The sequence below is a fragment of the Diplotaxodon limnothrissa genome, linkage group LG23 (genome assembly GCF_057381915.1).
Source record: "Diplotaxodon limnothrissa isolate DT_005_m linkage group LG23, D_limnothrissa_male_GT1.1, whole genome shotgun sequence".
Lineage (NCBI taxonomy): Eukaryota > Metazoa > Chordata > Actinopteri > Cichliformes > Cichlidae > Diplotaxodon > Diplotaxodon limnothrissa.
This window is the reverse complement of record NC_140617.1, coordinates 22,276,049-22,289,811: the sequence shown is the minus strand read 5'-3', so window position 1 is coordinate 22,289,811 and position 13,763 is coordinate 22,276,049. Positions and strand designations below refer to the sequence as shown.

General features: G+C 44.4%; 1 protein-coding gene across 1 annotated transcript; it reads right to left on the bottom strand.

Moving 5' to 3' along the window:
- Positions 1 to 740: 740 nt before the first annotated feature.
- LOC146608011 (DNA repair protein RAD50.L-like) lies at positions 741 to 7,773 on the bottom strand. Its single transcript, XM_085348639.1, has 14 exons — positions 7,756 to 7,773; positions 6,091 to 6,171; positions 5,506 to 5,680; positions 5,138 to 5,331; positions 4,917 to 5,027; positions 4,579 to 4,671; positions 4,238 to 4,351; positions 3,473 to 3,600; positions 3,242 to 3,343; positions 1,913 to 2,035; positions 1,734 to 1,819; positions 1,418 to 1,551; positions 1,202 to 1,335; positions 741 to 918 (listed from the first exon to the last, which is right to left on the bottom strand). Exons 1-14 carry the CDS (start codon positions 7,771 to 7,773, stop codon positions 741 to 743), a joined length of 1,671 nt encoding a protein of 556 aa, XP_085204765.1.
- Between the last annotated feature and the right edge of the window lie 5,990 nt (positions 7,774 to 13,763).

The window sequence follows — 13,763 nt, the reverse complement described above, 5'->3', positions numbered from 1 at the left end:
AAGTGATGTGTCACATTCAGATCAAACATGTCTTAAAGACCCCTCAGCTGTCCTATAAAAACACCTGCACCTCCTGCAGCATGAGCCAAACAGCGTTCACCAAAGAGCAGACAGATCTTTGTTGCCATGAAAACCTCTCAGACATAAAGGTTTCTTCATCCTGTTTTAACAGAAGACATGAATACTGAAACACCGAATAGAGTGTCGATGGTACTACATACGTATGTGAGCGAGTGCTGACAAATGTGCATTATTCTACCAAGTCCAGCAGTAAATATTTGTAGGGAAAACAAATTTAACAGTAAAGAAAAATAAACTACAAAATTGAGCCACCCTAACAGGAAAAAGGATTTCCTGCATGCATTAACATAATTTAATGCATGCAGGTCACCTCTGGCTCTATAACAGCTGCTGATGTTCAGAACTGTCCTGGGTGCCCTTTAGAGGAACCAGAGGAGATCTAAAAAACAAACAAAAAACTAAATCACAGCACACACCACTCACACCTCTTTGTCCCATAAAAATATTCATAAGAGAACTCTGTCCCCTCAGAGGAAGCTGCCTCTGATTGCTGAACAGGTTGTGTCTTTTAGTCCACAGACTTTCACGTGCTGACGTGTCATCAGCTGAGACGCCAAATCCAAATTTCATCAAATTTTGATGCCGGGCGAGCAGCTCACGTGGCTGTGTGTGAGAGGGTGAACCATGAAGTGATTTCATAGCTGTTGAGGTACAAGGTGTCACACAGAGAGGAAGGCTGTGCTCTGCTTTGTGATCTTTGAGTTCTGGTCCTGGTTCTTGCTGATGCGGTAGAAGTGCTGGATGCACCCGGACCGAACCAGCAGCTGCACAAAGTCCTCGTCATGAGTGATGATCAGCAGCTGGAAGTGACGCTGCTGAGAGCGAGTCCTGATGATCCTGGAGAGGACAGAGGAGACAGAGAAGTGGAGAGGATTCAAGAAGCAGCCTGAATAATGCAACAGATGAAGCTACGACTCTGTAAGGTCTGGAGTGTGTTTAATGTTTGTCCTGTCAGGCTATCTTTGAGATCTTTCATCCATTTATTATAAGTTTGTACTTTGAAGCTGTGAGCTTTTATTTACACCGTCTGCTTTAGGGAAAGTCACAAAGTCAGAGGTTCGGCTTTAGGCTGAACAAACATCAGGTTTCTCTGGGTAACACATCGTTTGCATGCACTGACTCTACGAGAGCGTCTGCCAGGGACTCTATGTTCTCCCGGTCCAGGTTGGTGGTGGGCTCATCCAGGGCCAGGATTCCACAGTCAAGACAGAAGGCCTCTGCCAGAGCGAGCCGGATGATCAGGGATGCCAGCACCTAAACACACACAGGATCAATCCATCCAACTAAACAAGAGTTTAAGTGACGGAGGCGCTGACACAGAAAATCTTTTAAATACCTTCTGACCGGCACTGCAGCGCCCTCTCATATTCACGTCTGCGTCTCCTCTCATCATCACTACTCTGTAGTTGTAGCTCCTCCGCCTCTCCGACCTCTCCTCCACCTCAGACCTGATCTCGATGTACTCGATATCTGCAGAGGAGACACGAGGTGAAGACCAAACACTCACATTTACCCACTGAGCAGTTTTCTGGTGATCAGACGTGTAAAATGTGTCTGAGACGTCTGGATCACACTCTGCTGTAGTTTCATAGATACAAGCACGTCTTCAATCACTGAGCTGATTTTTGTCTGAGGGGGTCAGTGAGATGCACCTTGACCCCTGTAGGTGCTGCGCCACAGGTCTCTGATGTTCTGGTTGATCTCATCCATCTTCATGCTGTGGAACTTCACGATGGCTCTGTGGAAGCAACAGAGAAACAGAAACTCTGGTGACCTTCACATGGTTTCTGTCCCACACTGATGATCAAGCGACGACCTGCGGTAAACTTACTGATCTAGAGCCTCTTCGTAGAGTTTCAGGTCTTTGCTGAGCAGCTGTGTGGTTCTCATCTCAATCATCTTGTTTCTGTGGAGCTCCTCGGCTTTGCCGTACTGATCTTCCTCCAGCTGTTTGCTGCAATCAAAGGTTCAGATCAGAGATGAGTGAAAGTGAGTGAAGGGCTCTTGTTTCATGTGCTCATGTGAACTTTCAGGGAGAATCAGGGAATTTCTCAGCTCTGTCCAGGCTCCACACTCAGCGTGGAGTTTTTCTAGTGTTTTGCACACGTTTCACATGTGATGTTGAATACTGAAAATTGTCGCCTTTATTGTGTGAATCATGTCATATAACCCTGAGATACCCGAAGTACTCTGGGTTACAGCGATGAATTATGGGAAATGTGTTTAACCTTCCCGTCGTGTTTACAAATTAAAAAACTCATAAATATTGTGTTTTACATCCGATTGCCTGGAGGCCTTATGACATCCTCCACACTATGCACTTGAACATATAAAAGTGATGAGCACCTCTTTCGTTGGTGTTTTAATCAACTTTGTGACATCTGTGGTGTTCCCGGTCAAAAGCCCACCATAGAAAATTAATGGGAATCTACCCCCCCCCCATGTTGGCCTCTGACCCCCTGAATGGGCCACTGAATGACAAAATGAACGACCCATTGACCCACCCACTGAACTGAATTTGGTGGTGAAGAATGTTTCTTATGTCAATTTAAGAGCTGTTAAAACTGACCAGTCAATTTTGACTGGGAACACTAAAGTAAGGGGGGGGGGGTGAACACAACCGAAGGGTTAAGTCATGAGCACAAAGTCAAAGGAATTTTATTGATTTCATTGTGGTTTTAACATCGATCACTGAAATGATCTTATTTTAGGTACAGGCCTGTGAAAAAGTCTTGAGCCACTGTCCAAAGAAACACTCTGAAAGACCTTAAGGTCACTGTTGCTCCAGAGCACGTTAACACATTACACAAGCTTTGCTCCTTAGAAGTAAAATATAAAGAAATGACAGGTGGCTCAAGACTTTTGCACAGTGCTGTATGTCTGTGTCAAAGTAGAAGTGATTGCTTAGCAGAAAATGTGACTGGGTATGAAAATAAGTGGGCAGACAGAGTAAATGTGGAGCAGAAGGTGGTGGAAGCCAGTACACAACTTAGCAGTACTGTAGAGGCAAAGCCAGCGATTCCCTTTGTGCAGCATTTGGTGACAGCAAGGAAAAAAGCCCTTAAGAGGAAGAAAAGTCCAGCAGAAGCAGGCTGAGGGTGTGCAGCAATCTGCTTTAACCTGATATGGTGAGAGCCGAAGAAAGAGCAGCGTAACAAACCTGTATTCCAGTATCTGCTCCTCCAGGGGTTTCTGTGCGCCCTGCTCCCGACTGCGCTCGCTCCTCAGTTCGGCCAGCTTGCTTTCCTCTTCCTCATGTTGTCTGGACACACACAGAAAGACACATGAGGGTAAAAAACTGAGTCTGACTTGGCCCTGAGTAATCTTTACCACTTGAGGTGTGACACTGCTGCTTTAGCAGAGGCTGGGGCTGACAGTGCAGCACTCTCACCGCTGAAGCAGCGAGACTTGCATGTAGCTTAGATCTTCCTGCAGTGCCTCACGTTTGGCCGCCATGTTCTTCAGCTTATTAACGTGCTTTCTCAAGGTCAGGTTGTCCCATAAGCAGCGCTCTTTGACCTAAGGAACATTTCAATAATGGCAGCATTGAAGTCAGTGAGCACACAAAGTGTCAGTGTGATAATAAAATAGACTTTTTTATGCTACATTCTTCACAAGAATTTGGATGTTGAAGAAGTTTTTCTGCAATTAAAGGACAACGAGCCCAGAGTTTCCTCATAGACTGTATATAAAAGATGAATGTAGCCACTGTGACGTCACGATTTAGTAAAGAAATCAAAGTTTTAAAGGCTTCAGTAGAGTTATTAAACTCCTGGCATCTCCCTTTTTTAGCAACAAGCAAGAGTGACGAGCAAGCTGTGGATCTGGCTGAGAAACAGCAGCGACCTGTCAATCAAAAGGTAGGCCCGCCCTAACGCATTCCCTGCTTTATCAGCCTAATGAAGACCATAATTTACAAAAATATTTCAAATAAGATTCTATTCAATAAGGTTTAAACTATAAACTCAATCAGGAAAGAGTCGCCCCCTGCTGTTCATTAGAAGCAATGCAGGTTTAAGTCACTTCTGGACTGATTTCATGGGGCTAAAACCATCTTGTATATACAGTTTGTGGTTTAACTTTTAAATAGATGCAAAGGTGGGTGTGACATCAGCAATGAGAGTAAATAACCCTAAGTTTGAATCAAAACACCGACCTTTTGAGTGTCTATGTCCTGCTGGATGTTTCCCATCTCTGTGCTGATCCTCTCTTTATTCCTCTCAGCCTCTTGGAGCTGAGTCATTGCTGCTCGATACTCTGACTCTTTGTCCTGCAACATTGGCAGACAGATAGTATAAAAAAAATAATAAATCAACATGATTACAGTCCACATTTAAAATAAATGTATACAGTTGTGGTGAGATAGTCCTAACTGAAGTGCATATTAGTTAGGAAACTGGTGAAACCCTCTAAACACTCAGGAAAGGTGCTTCAGTGCTTCCTTTGTTTAAACAGAAACATCAAATCCAGTTTATCCAGCAGCGATCATCACGTTACCTCTTTGAATTTGTCTCTTCCCTCATCAACATATTTAGTGACGTCTCTTTGCAAAGCAGTGATTTCCTTCAGTCTCTCCTCAGTGTTACGAATCTGTCAGTAACAGTTACAGCAGTTACTTCATAAACAATCACAACTCTGTTTGATAGAAATGCTCTAAGAACATTGCACACATGATGTTATGTTAAACACGGTTCTACGTGCAAATGTATTTTATAACTGTGTGTTATTTGAACTGTGTTGATTCATTGGTTTTGGTTATGAGCAAAGGAACCTGACAATGTGCAGCAGATAGAAAGAAGGACACGTTCCCACTAAAAGAGCATGTATGCATTCACCTTCTTCTGCTCTTCTTCCTCTCTCTGCTTCTTCTGCTCCACCAGCTTTTGCTTTTCCTGCTGCAGCTTCTCCAGAGCAGCTGATAGAGGGCACAGTTCTTCATTTCCCTCCTGTTCGACCACAAAGTCAGAGGAAAAAATGCAACGTTAAATATTTGTTTCCACTTACAGAGAAATAAAAATAGGTAAATGAATAATAATAATAAATAAATAAACAGCACCCTGATCTCTGTGGTTAAGGCCTCCATCCTAGCAGTGATCTCTGCACTCAGCTCCTCCAGGTGCTGCTGCTTCTGTTTGTCTCTGATCAGCTGAAGCTGCTCGTCTCTCATCTCTATCGCTGCACTTTTCAGCCTCTGAATCTGCTCCTGCTGGTCCTGGATCTGTTTATGTTTACGCACAATTGTGCTGTAAGCTGCAAGGACACAAAAGGCCAAAGGAAAGGAAATCATGCTGCAATGCAGAGACGCAGATATAAAAGATATGAAGTAAGTCCAGTTTTTACACAGTTTGGATTGTCATGGGTTTCATGGGAGAAATCAAGGGTCGGAGTTAAAATCAGGGCTGGAAACAGAGCTGGTTGTCTTACTGGTGTCGAGCTGGTCCTGAGTTTCATGTTTGTCCTGACTGAGCTGCTGAAATGTGTTGTCCAGGTTTACTTCCTGGAGTTTGGATGCCTGCTGATCAATTTTCCTTTCCACCTCTTCAAGTTTCTCTACAGAGAAGGAAATCCAGATCTCATCACTTTTTAAGTACTTTCTAAACTTGATTCATGAAAAAAGGACAGATGTGTGCAGGTTCTGGCTGTGTCTGGCACAAGAGGAGACAAGTGTCAGACAAAGAAGGACGCTTTTGAACTGTGATTCATACAAAGCAGCTGTAACAGAGTCAGTGGTTAAATACATCAAGCTGTAAAAGAGTAGGATCAATGTAGTGTAAGAGACACACATGATATATCCAGTCTCTGATCCAGAAAAAGAGAATATCAAAGAAATCAACCTGTGACGATTTCACAACCTCAAAAACATCATGATCCGTGTGTGTGTGCATTCTCACCACTTCAGCCAGTTTATTTTCCAGCTCTTGCAGTCGACTACATGAATCCTGCAGTCGTTGCAGCTCTTCTGTGATGTTTTTCAGCTCTTGCTGCTTCTTTTGCTCTTTTCATCTCTACCGTTCTCTCCATGTACGTCTTCCTGTCCCTCATTTCATCAACAGACTGCTGCTTCTGCTGCTCCAGTTTCTGCAGCTCTGCCTGATCGAACCAAATATTAAGAGGAGGAAGAACAGAAGTGAAGAGCACAAATATCTCATATATGATTGTTCAGATGACTTTTTTGCAGGCATCTCTAGCTAACGTGTATTTTATCTTAGAATTCTGTTTTCAGTTAAATTTAATTTTTATCACACCAGATCACAAAAACAGTTATCTCAAGGCAGTTTATAATGTAAGGTAAAGACCTTACAATAATACCGAGAACCAGAGAAAACTCCGACAGATCGACAATATAAAAAGCATTCAGTACTTGTTTGAGACGTAACATTTTAACAACAAAAGTATAGATACCCCCCCTCCCAAAATGGTTTGTTCCAGCTCTCCCCTTCTCTGGCTCTAGCGCCGTTGCTGCCAGAGCGATGGTGGCTGAGATGCAGCAGATCAGAGGTGTAAGTGGTTGGCTTAAAACAGGACATATTAGCTGCATTTAACCTTCAGTTACTTTTTATATAGTTAGGTAGGAGTCAGACCATGTTTCTTTTTAACTGAAAAACATTACACCCAGGTAACCTGCTGTGTTGAAAACGTTTTCTTGACTATATTTGCTACCCTACAATCCGTCCTACTCTGTAGTAAAATCAGCGGCATCTGACTGTCCTGTTGCTCCCATTGAAATGTGTACAGCCTATTTAAAATCTAAAACTTTAAATTGTCCGTAGCCTGCTGTTGTTACCACTGTCCTGTTTGAAATGTAGTGAGAGAAACTGGTTATTTTGTCATATGTCCATGTGCCGATATTGAACCCAAGGTACTAACCTGTTAACTGACTGGATGCCCATTAACCTTATAACTCCTGGTGTGTGTGTGTGTGTGGGTGTGTGTGTGTGTGTGTGTGTGTGTGTGTGTGTGTGTGTATACAGAGAGACAGCCAGGTTCATAATGGATATAAGTTTTTTCAAAAACAGGAACCACATTCAGGTAAAAGTGTAAAATCAAATGATCCGTCAATAAAGAATAATGTTGGATCAGTGTTTCAATATTTATAACTTTTATTAGATGTTCATGTGGTTTGGTTATTTGCCTTTTGGTTGAAAGTAGACTGAGAGAGGACTTGTTAGTGATCTTAATAGAATTTTTTTTAATCTAATTGAATACAATCTATTTGTGTATGATTGTCAGTCCAAAGATGGAGAGAGAAAAGAGGGGAACATGAGGAGAAAGTACAAGGTCAGGAAGAACCAGGTAAGGAAACAGACAGGAAATACTAACAGGCAAAAAAAGAAACTGGCAAAGAAAAAACAACAACTAATTTTACTCATACAATCTGTAAGTTGTGTCCTCCCTATATTAAAGCTGCTATACAGAATCTGCTAAACAAACTGGGTTGTCAGCCCTGGCACTGCATTACCATATTGAACTTCAGTCAGAGGAAGTCACGGTTGCCAAAAACTTTTTGAAGCTCAAGAGTGAGGCTGGTGCCATCCCAGATATGTTAACATTGTACAATCTTCTGGATAATCAGATCTTCCCCAGACTGAAAACTGTTATTCAGGTTGCCCTAACAAACCCAGTTACCAGCTGTAGCTGTGAGAGGTCTTTTAGTGTCTTAAGTCAGCTCCATACCTGGCTGAGAAGGGCCATGGGTCAAAGCAGACTCCAGCATCTGGCTGTGATGTCAGTTGAGAAAGAGATGCTTGAGAGACTTGACCACCAAAATGTGATAGACAGATTTGCCAACCTCAAGGTGAGGCGACATAGGTTAAAAGAAAAGAAAAAAAAAAAAAATCTGCAGAGCTATATTAGTACAAGGCTCGCAAAATTTCAAAATCGCTGGTAGCCCTTCGAACAGGGACTCTTCAGTTTTTGGTAGCCCAAAATAAATTTAAGTAGCCTGAATAAAAAAGACAGCAGTTTTTTGATTGATGTTTTGTTTCCTGTTTTGTTTCCGTTACCATATTATACTTTAATGTATAATATGGTAACGGAAACAAAACATTAATCAAAAAATTGTTGAAACACAAATCACAACATTGTATAAAAATTACAATCAACTCAAATACTTGGTTCTAATTCAACAGAAATTTCTATGAACTTGTAAGAACTGTGTAGGACATGAATCAGTCTGTGTCAGATCCTGAATTTGAAATTTCCACTGAAGTCACGGGTAAGAGGCAAGTGGAACCAAGACCTAGGCCATTTGTGTCACGGACCGCCGGGGCAGACCGTGTGGAGAGTGCGTGGAGGACTCAGGTGCAGACACGAGTGACACGGGAGTAAACTTTAAACAAAAGCGAGCCTTTTATTGTGGCTGGTAACGCAAGAGAAACAAACAAGAATAAGGGCAGCTCAAAAGCAATAACTAAACAGAAACCTAAACTGGGAATGAACTAAGGTAAGGCTATGAATACAACAGACCGGGCATGGAAACATGGAGGGTGGGAACACAGACGACGCGACACAGACTACCTGAAACACAGAGACTAAATACACAAGAGGGATGATCAGGGGAAGTGGCCACACATGGGAACACAGCTGACACAGATAAACATAACAAGACATGGCAGGAGTAAACAACACTGACGGGAGACTGTCAAAGTAAAACAGGAAGTACACAGAGGTGCAAACAGGAGGAGAGAGAGAGCACGGGCATAGTGGGCTGGGGAAACATGGAAATGAAACACGAGGGGAGATGAGGGCTCACAGATACATAGAGGGGCACACAGGGGATAAGAGTCACAAGGGGAAGTCAAATAAGGAACAACATAACAGGACAACTCAGGAAACATGACCTAAATAAGGAACGAAATACAAAAATACAAGGAACTGAGAATACTGGGCCCACATGGCCCAGGACCATGACAATTTGCTTTTTGAAGTTTGCAAAGACTGCTAAATTTTGCCAATGGTAATTCACTCTTTGCTACGTAGTACACTGTTCTAAACAGATTTTTCAGGTTTATTTTTAGTATGTTATTTGCAATTGGTGTTTGTTCTGGAAAAGATATTGCAGACTGAGCAATAATGCATTTCTTGCATTTCTCATGGGTTCTAATGGGGGCCTTTCTTAAAATGACTGGTCCCAGTAACAAAGGCGCTTGTCGACTCAGAAATTGAGAGAAAACCAACAACACACCCGGCAGAACATTATGTTATTTACACGGGTGCACATAAGTGGTCCGCATGTGCGCATTCGCTGTCAAAATAAAAGACACGCACCATATAAGAAGTTGCAACGCGCGTTTGCGTCCATGTAAAAAGCACTGTTTTTGTCCGCTAGAGTGGGCACATTCCGCACCACATCTCTGTGCGTTCATCATTTGTTTGAAGCCAGTTCACCTCCTGCAACCACTTTTCCGAGAATACGCGCTTCTTTTGTGGTTCGGACTCCTTCTGACATTTGTTTGGAGGTGGAGGAAAACCAAAGTAATTGCTTAAAGGAGCTTCTTCGACATCTTTAATAGTTCTAAACAAATGTCTGTCCTCCTCCTGAAAATCTTATGTACACAAACACACGTTGCAACTTCTTATCTTGTGTGCCTTTTTTATTTTGACAGCGAATGCGCACCTGTGGACCACTTATGTGCAGCCCTGGTTATTTAGGTCGTCATGTTGCAACCACTGAAATTCTTTTGTCCATGAAACCATAAAGCTGCACTTTCTTTTTGCCTTATAGTCTGATTTGTCATAACTTTTCCGTTTTGTGGTCAGCTTTTCTTTGGCTGTCACTTCTTCACCCTGACCTGTCTTATTTGGCTCAGCAGAACTAAAATATATATCCTGCTGCTTTTACACACACACACATAACGCTCAGCGATTCTCTGTGCGATCAACCTCTCACATGTTTAAGCTTGCTGCGGGAGATTTCACTTGTCATGTTTGCATAGTAAGCTAATGATTGATAAGACGATGTCAGAGGAATTGGTGCGCAAATTATCATCACTCACCAATCAGTGCTGTCGCTCTCTATACACAGTTCGCGCGATTGCAAAGTGAAAGCAAAAAACAAGCGCAAATTCAAACGTGATTTCAATATGTCACATATTGACAGTGGCTCACCGATGCCAATGACATAATTACCCAGCTACATTTCCGAAAGAATGCAAAAGCATTGTGTGTTGCCGGGGTTGTGGGCGGGTGGGTGCATGGGAGCCCATCCCTGGCGCAGGGTGCCGCCGGTGTGTCGAGTCGCCTGTGGGGCTCTTCAACCGGTGGGGGAGATTGTTACACCTTGCAGGAGCTTTCTTCCCCTCAGGAACTCTCTGCAGGAGGGGGAGATACAGGAGAGGTGGAGGAAGATCTCAGCCTGGGCGTCTATTGTCTCATGTAGTCTGGAAGACGAGTGGATGGTGGGGTGGGTGCAGTTTTCTCTGTGGTGGGGTTGGGTGGACTGTCCCGGGCTCTGTGGGGCCGGGGGGCGCTGCTGCGCTGGGCCCCGGGCTGGATGGGCCTGGGCCCCCCTTTCCCTGGCGGGTCGCGGAGTGTGGGAGTGCCTACTGGGGTCAGCGGGGGAGCTGGCCCCAGGGAGGGGTCACCTGCCCCTCCCTTCCTTCCCTCCCCATCTCCAGCTGCCTCCCTCCTCCTGCTCCACCACAACCACCCACACATGCAGGGCCTTGGAGTAGGGGTATGTCACCAGGATGCAGAGGAGGCTACCCCCCCCCCTCTGTCCCCTTCTGGCTGCCTCTGCCTCAATTTTATCCCACAACTTAGACATTCACATTACTCACACCCTCATTACACATACATATAGGATCTTGGGGGTGGGCACGATACACGGAGTCCAAGTTACCATCAGGGTGTACGCCTCACCCCTGGCGTCGTTGCCCACCTCTCAATTTTAAATACATGTAGACATTGAGGGCTAGCAGGAGGGACCATGCGCTTACCTGCTGCTCTCTGGCAGGTAGCTCTATGCCCTCCTGGGTTTTAATTGCACCTTAGAACACACATGCATCAACATTACAATGAGCGGGTGGAGGGAGGTTTGGAGTCTTCTCTCACCCCCATTCTCTGCGGCCTACTGGAGCGGGGGGGCTAGGAGGAGTGGGCCGTCTGACTGCGGTCTGGGGCCTCCCTGCTGCTGCGGAGTCGGGGCGGTCTGCCTCTCCCCACCGCAGGGAAAAGGGTAACACCACCTGGGTCTGGGTGCAGTTCCCCCCTCCAGGGGCAAGGGTACCTAGACCCGGTTAGTAGAGTACGCTTGGGGAGTGTGATCGTGTATACAGCGTCCCTTTATGTCTGTCTCCACGTCGGTTGAGTGTGAAGTACATATGAGAGCATGAGGGTGGGAATGGATGTTTGTGTCTGTGTGTGCCTGTATGTCTGTGTCTATATGTCAGGTTGGGTATCAGACGCCACCTCTCTGGGGACATCTCGGGCCCTCCAAGGTTTGGAGGCCTATCTCCACCCACCACCACTTCCCCTGCCGGTGGCGGACTCCCTCAGGTATCGGTGCGTTGGTGGTTCTTTGTATCTGGGGGTGGGCGTCCGGGTACACACCGGCTCACTCCTTGGTGGCCGCTTATTGGGGCTCGCTCGGGCCACTTCGGAGGTGGGGTGCCCTCGGCCTCTCGGCCTGGGGCTCGGTCACTCAGGCACAGCTGGCTGCCGGCGGAGCTCACGGGCGCGTCACTGCAACTCCCCCTGGCTTCTGCTCCGCGGCTGCTGAATGAGCCCTCATCTGGGACTCTCCTTAGCTCTTACTGGGACAGTGGCGCGGCTGCCCCTCTGTGGGTCTTCCTTGGTCTCTTGTGTTCTGGGGGCCTCTGGATGTCTGGAGTTTTGATCTCCTCCATACCTGCTTGATACCATAGAGGACAGGGCTGTGGCTCCCCACACTCTCTAGCAGATCATTACATGGAGAAACCTTTGGAATGCAAGCATGCTGATCCACACAGGTATGCACACAGGTGTACACATGGGTATTCACAGATGCGGACTACAGCTTTCTTGGCTGCTGCCTCAAAGCACACTGTGCGCTGTCTATCTTGCGTGCTGCACAATATCGTTTATTATTTAGTAACTATTGATATCTATGACTAGCTAGTTTATTGTGATGGTGCTTTTTTTTTTTTTTTCTATTATTATGTTGCTCTTTGTTGTTTGCTGTCTCCCCTGTTTTTTTTGTTTTTCTTTCTCTCCATACAGGTGACCCAGGAGTTTTTTTTTTTTCTCTCTTCCCCCCCTTCTCACCGTCTCTTCTCCCCTTTGGTTTTCTTTCTTTCTCTCCCCCTCTTTCTTTCATTCTTTCCCCCTGTCCTAAAAAAAAAAAAAAAAAAAAAGGATGACAAAGGATGAACTGAAGCTCCGCCATCACGTGATGTCACATGCTGCTGTTTCTGATGTCACTTCCAAAAAAAAAAAAAAAAAAAAAGAATGCAAAAGCATTGACATATATTTTTCCTTCCTACGATAGCCCAACAGGCAGGGCAGAGATAGATTTTGGTAGCCCGACTGGAAAAATCGCTAGCCCCGGGACGTCGGGCTAGCGATTTTGCGAGCCCTGTAGTATCTGCAGTAAAGATCTTTTCATACATTGTATATATTGTACCATAGGCCAAGGTGTCTCCATTTTCTAATTTTTTTAATAATATTTTGTACATTTCAAGGACTCTTCTATTTTTGGAGTGTACTTTTTATATTATACATACACATTAAAAGTGAATCTCTGTCCAAAATATGCACTCAGTTTACTTCTTACTCACTGTGAGCATCATTCACTTCTCCCACAGTAATTAAGGTTGGGATATGTTTTGTTTTTGTTTTGTTTTTTTAATTCCAATACAGTCTTCTTTAGCAGCATTTAAATAACCTTTATCAGATTTGATGGTTTTGTTACAGACTTTTCAAAAAAGTGTTTTGCTGTTTTTTCACAAATGTGGGGATTAAATTGTGTTAAAACGTACAAAACAGTGATGTCATGTTTTGTGACATTATTTTGTAAACATATACAACTATTCATCTAAAAATACACCTGCTGTTTTTTTTTTTTTTAAATTTTGTGCAACCAATTAAAAAAACTACACAGCAAAATCTCCAGTGTTAAATTAACACTGGGGAGTGTCTATATGGGTCCACACCTCTGAGTGTTAAATTAACACTTTTGACAGTGTTATATGTTTAAAAGTAACCTAGTCAGTTTTGAAGATTAACAAAGACTAACACTGAGCAGTGCTGATTTTCTAACACTGGAAAATAACTCTAAATGTTAGAAATATTCCAGTGTTAGAAAATCAGCACTGCTCAGTGTTAGTCTTTGTTAATCTTCAAAACTGACTAGGTTACTGTGGCGGAGGCGTGGCCCCGGGCGCGGCGGCAGGGGAGGAATGGAGCAGAAGGCTCAACGGGGCGGCGCTGCGAGGGCGGTAAGAACAGCTGATGGTGTTTGTGTCTGATGATGGTTTCCCTCCCCTGTGTTATAGTGAGACGGAGAGGAGCGCCAGACAGAGGAAAACAGAGACACACATCAGCTGGGATCGCGAGCTGTCAGTCTATGCGACCAACTGAACTGTGAATAAGTCAATAAATGTGGAACTTGGCAATACATACTTGCGTGTGCGCATGTCTGTGCCTAGCGTATTCCACAAGTGGTGCCGAAACCCAGGAAACGGCCGGCGTGGGGATGTCTGACC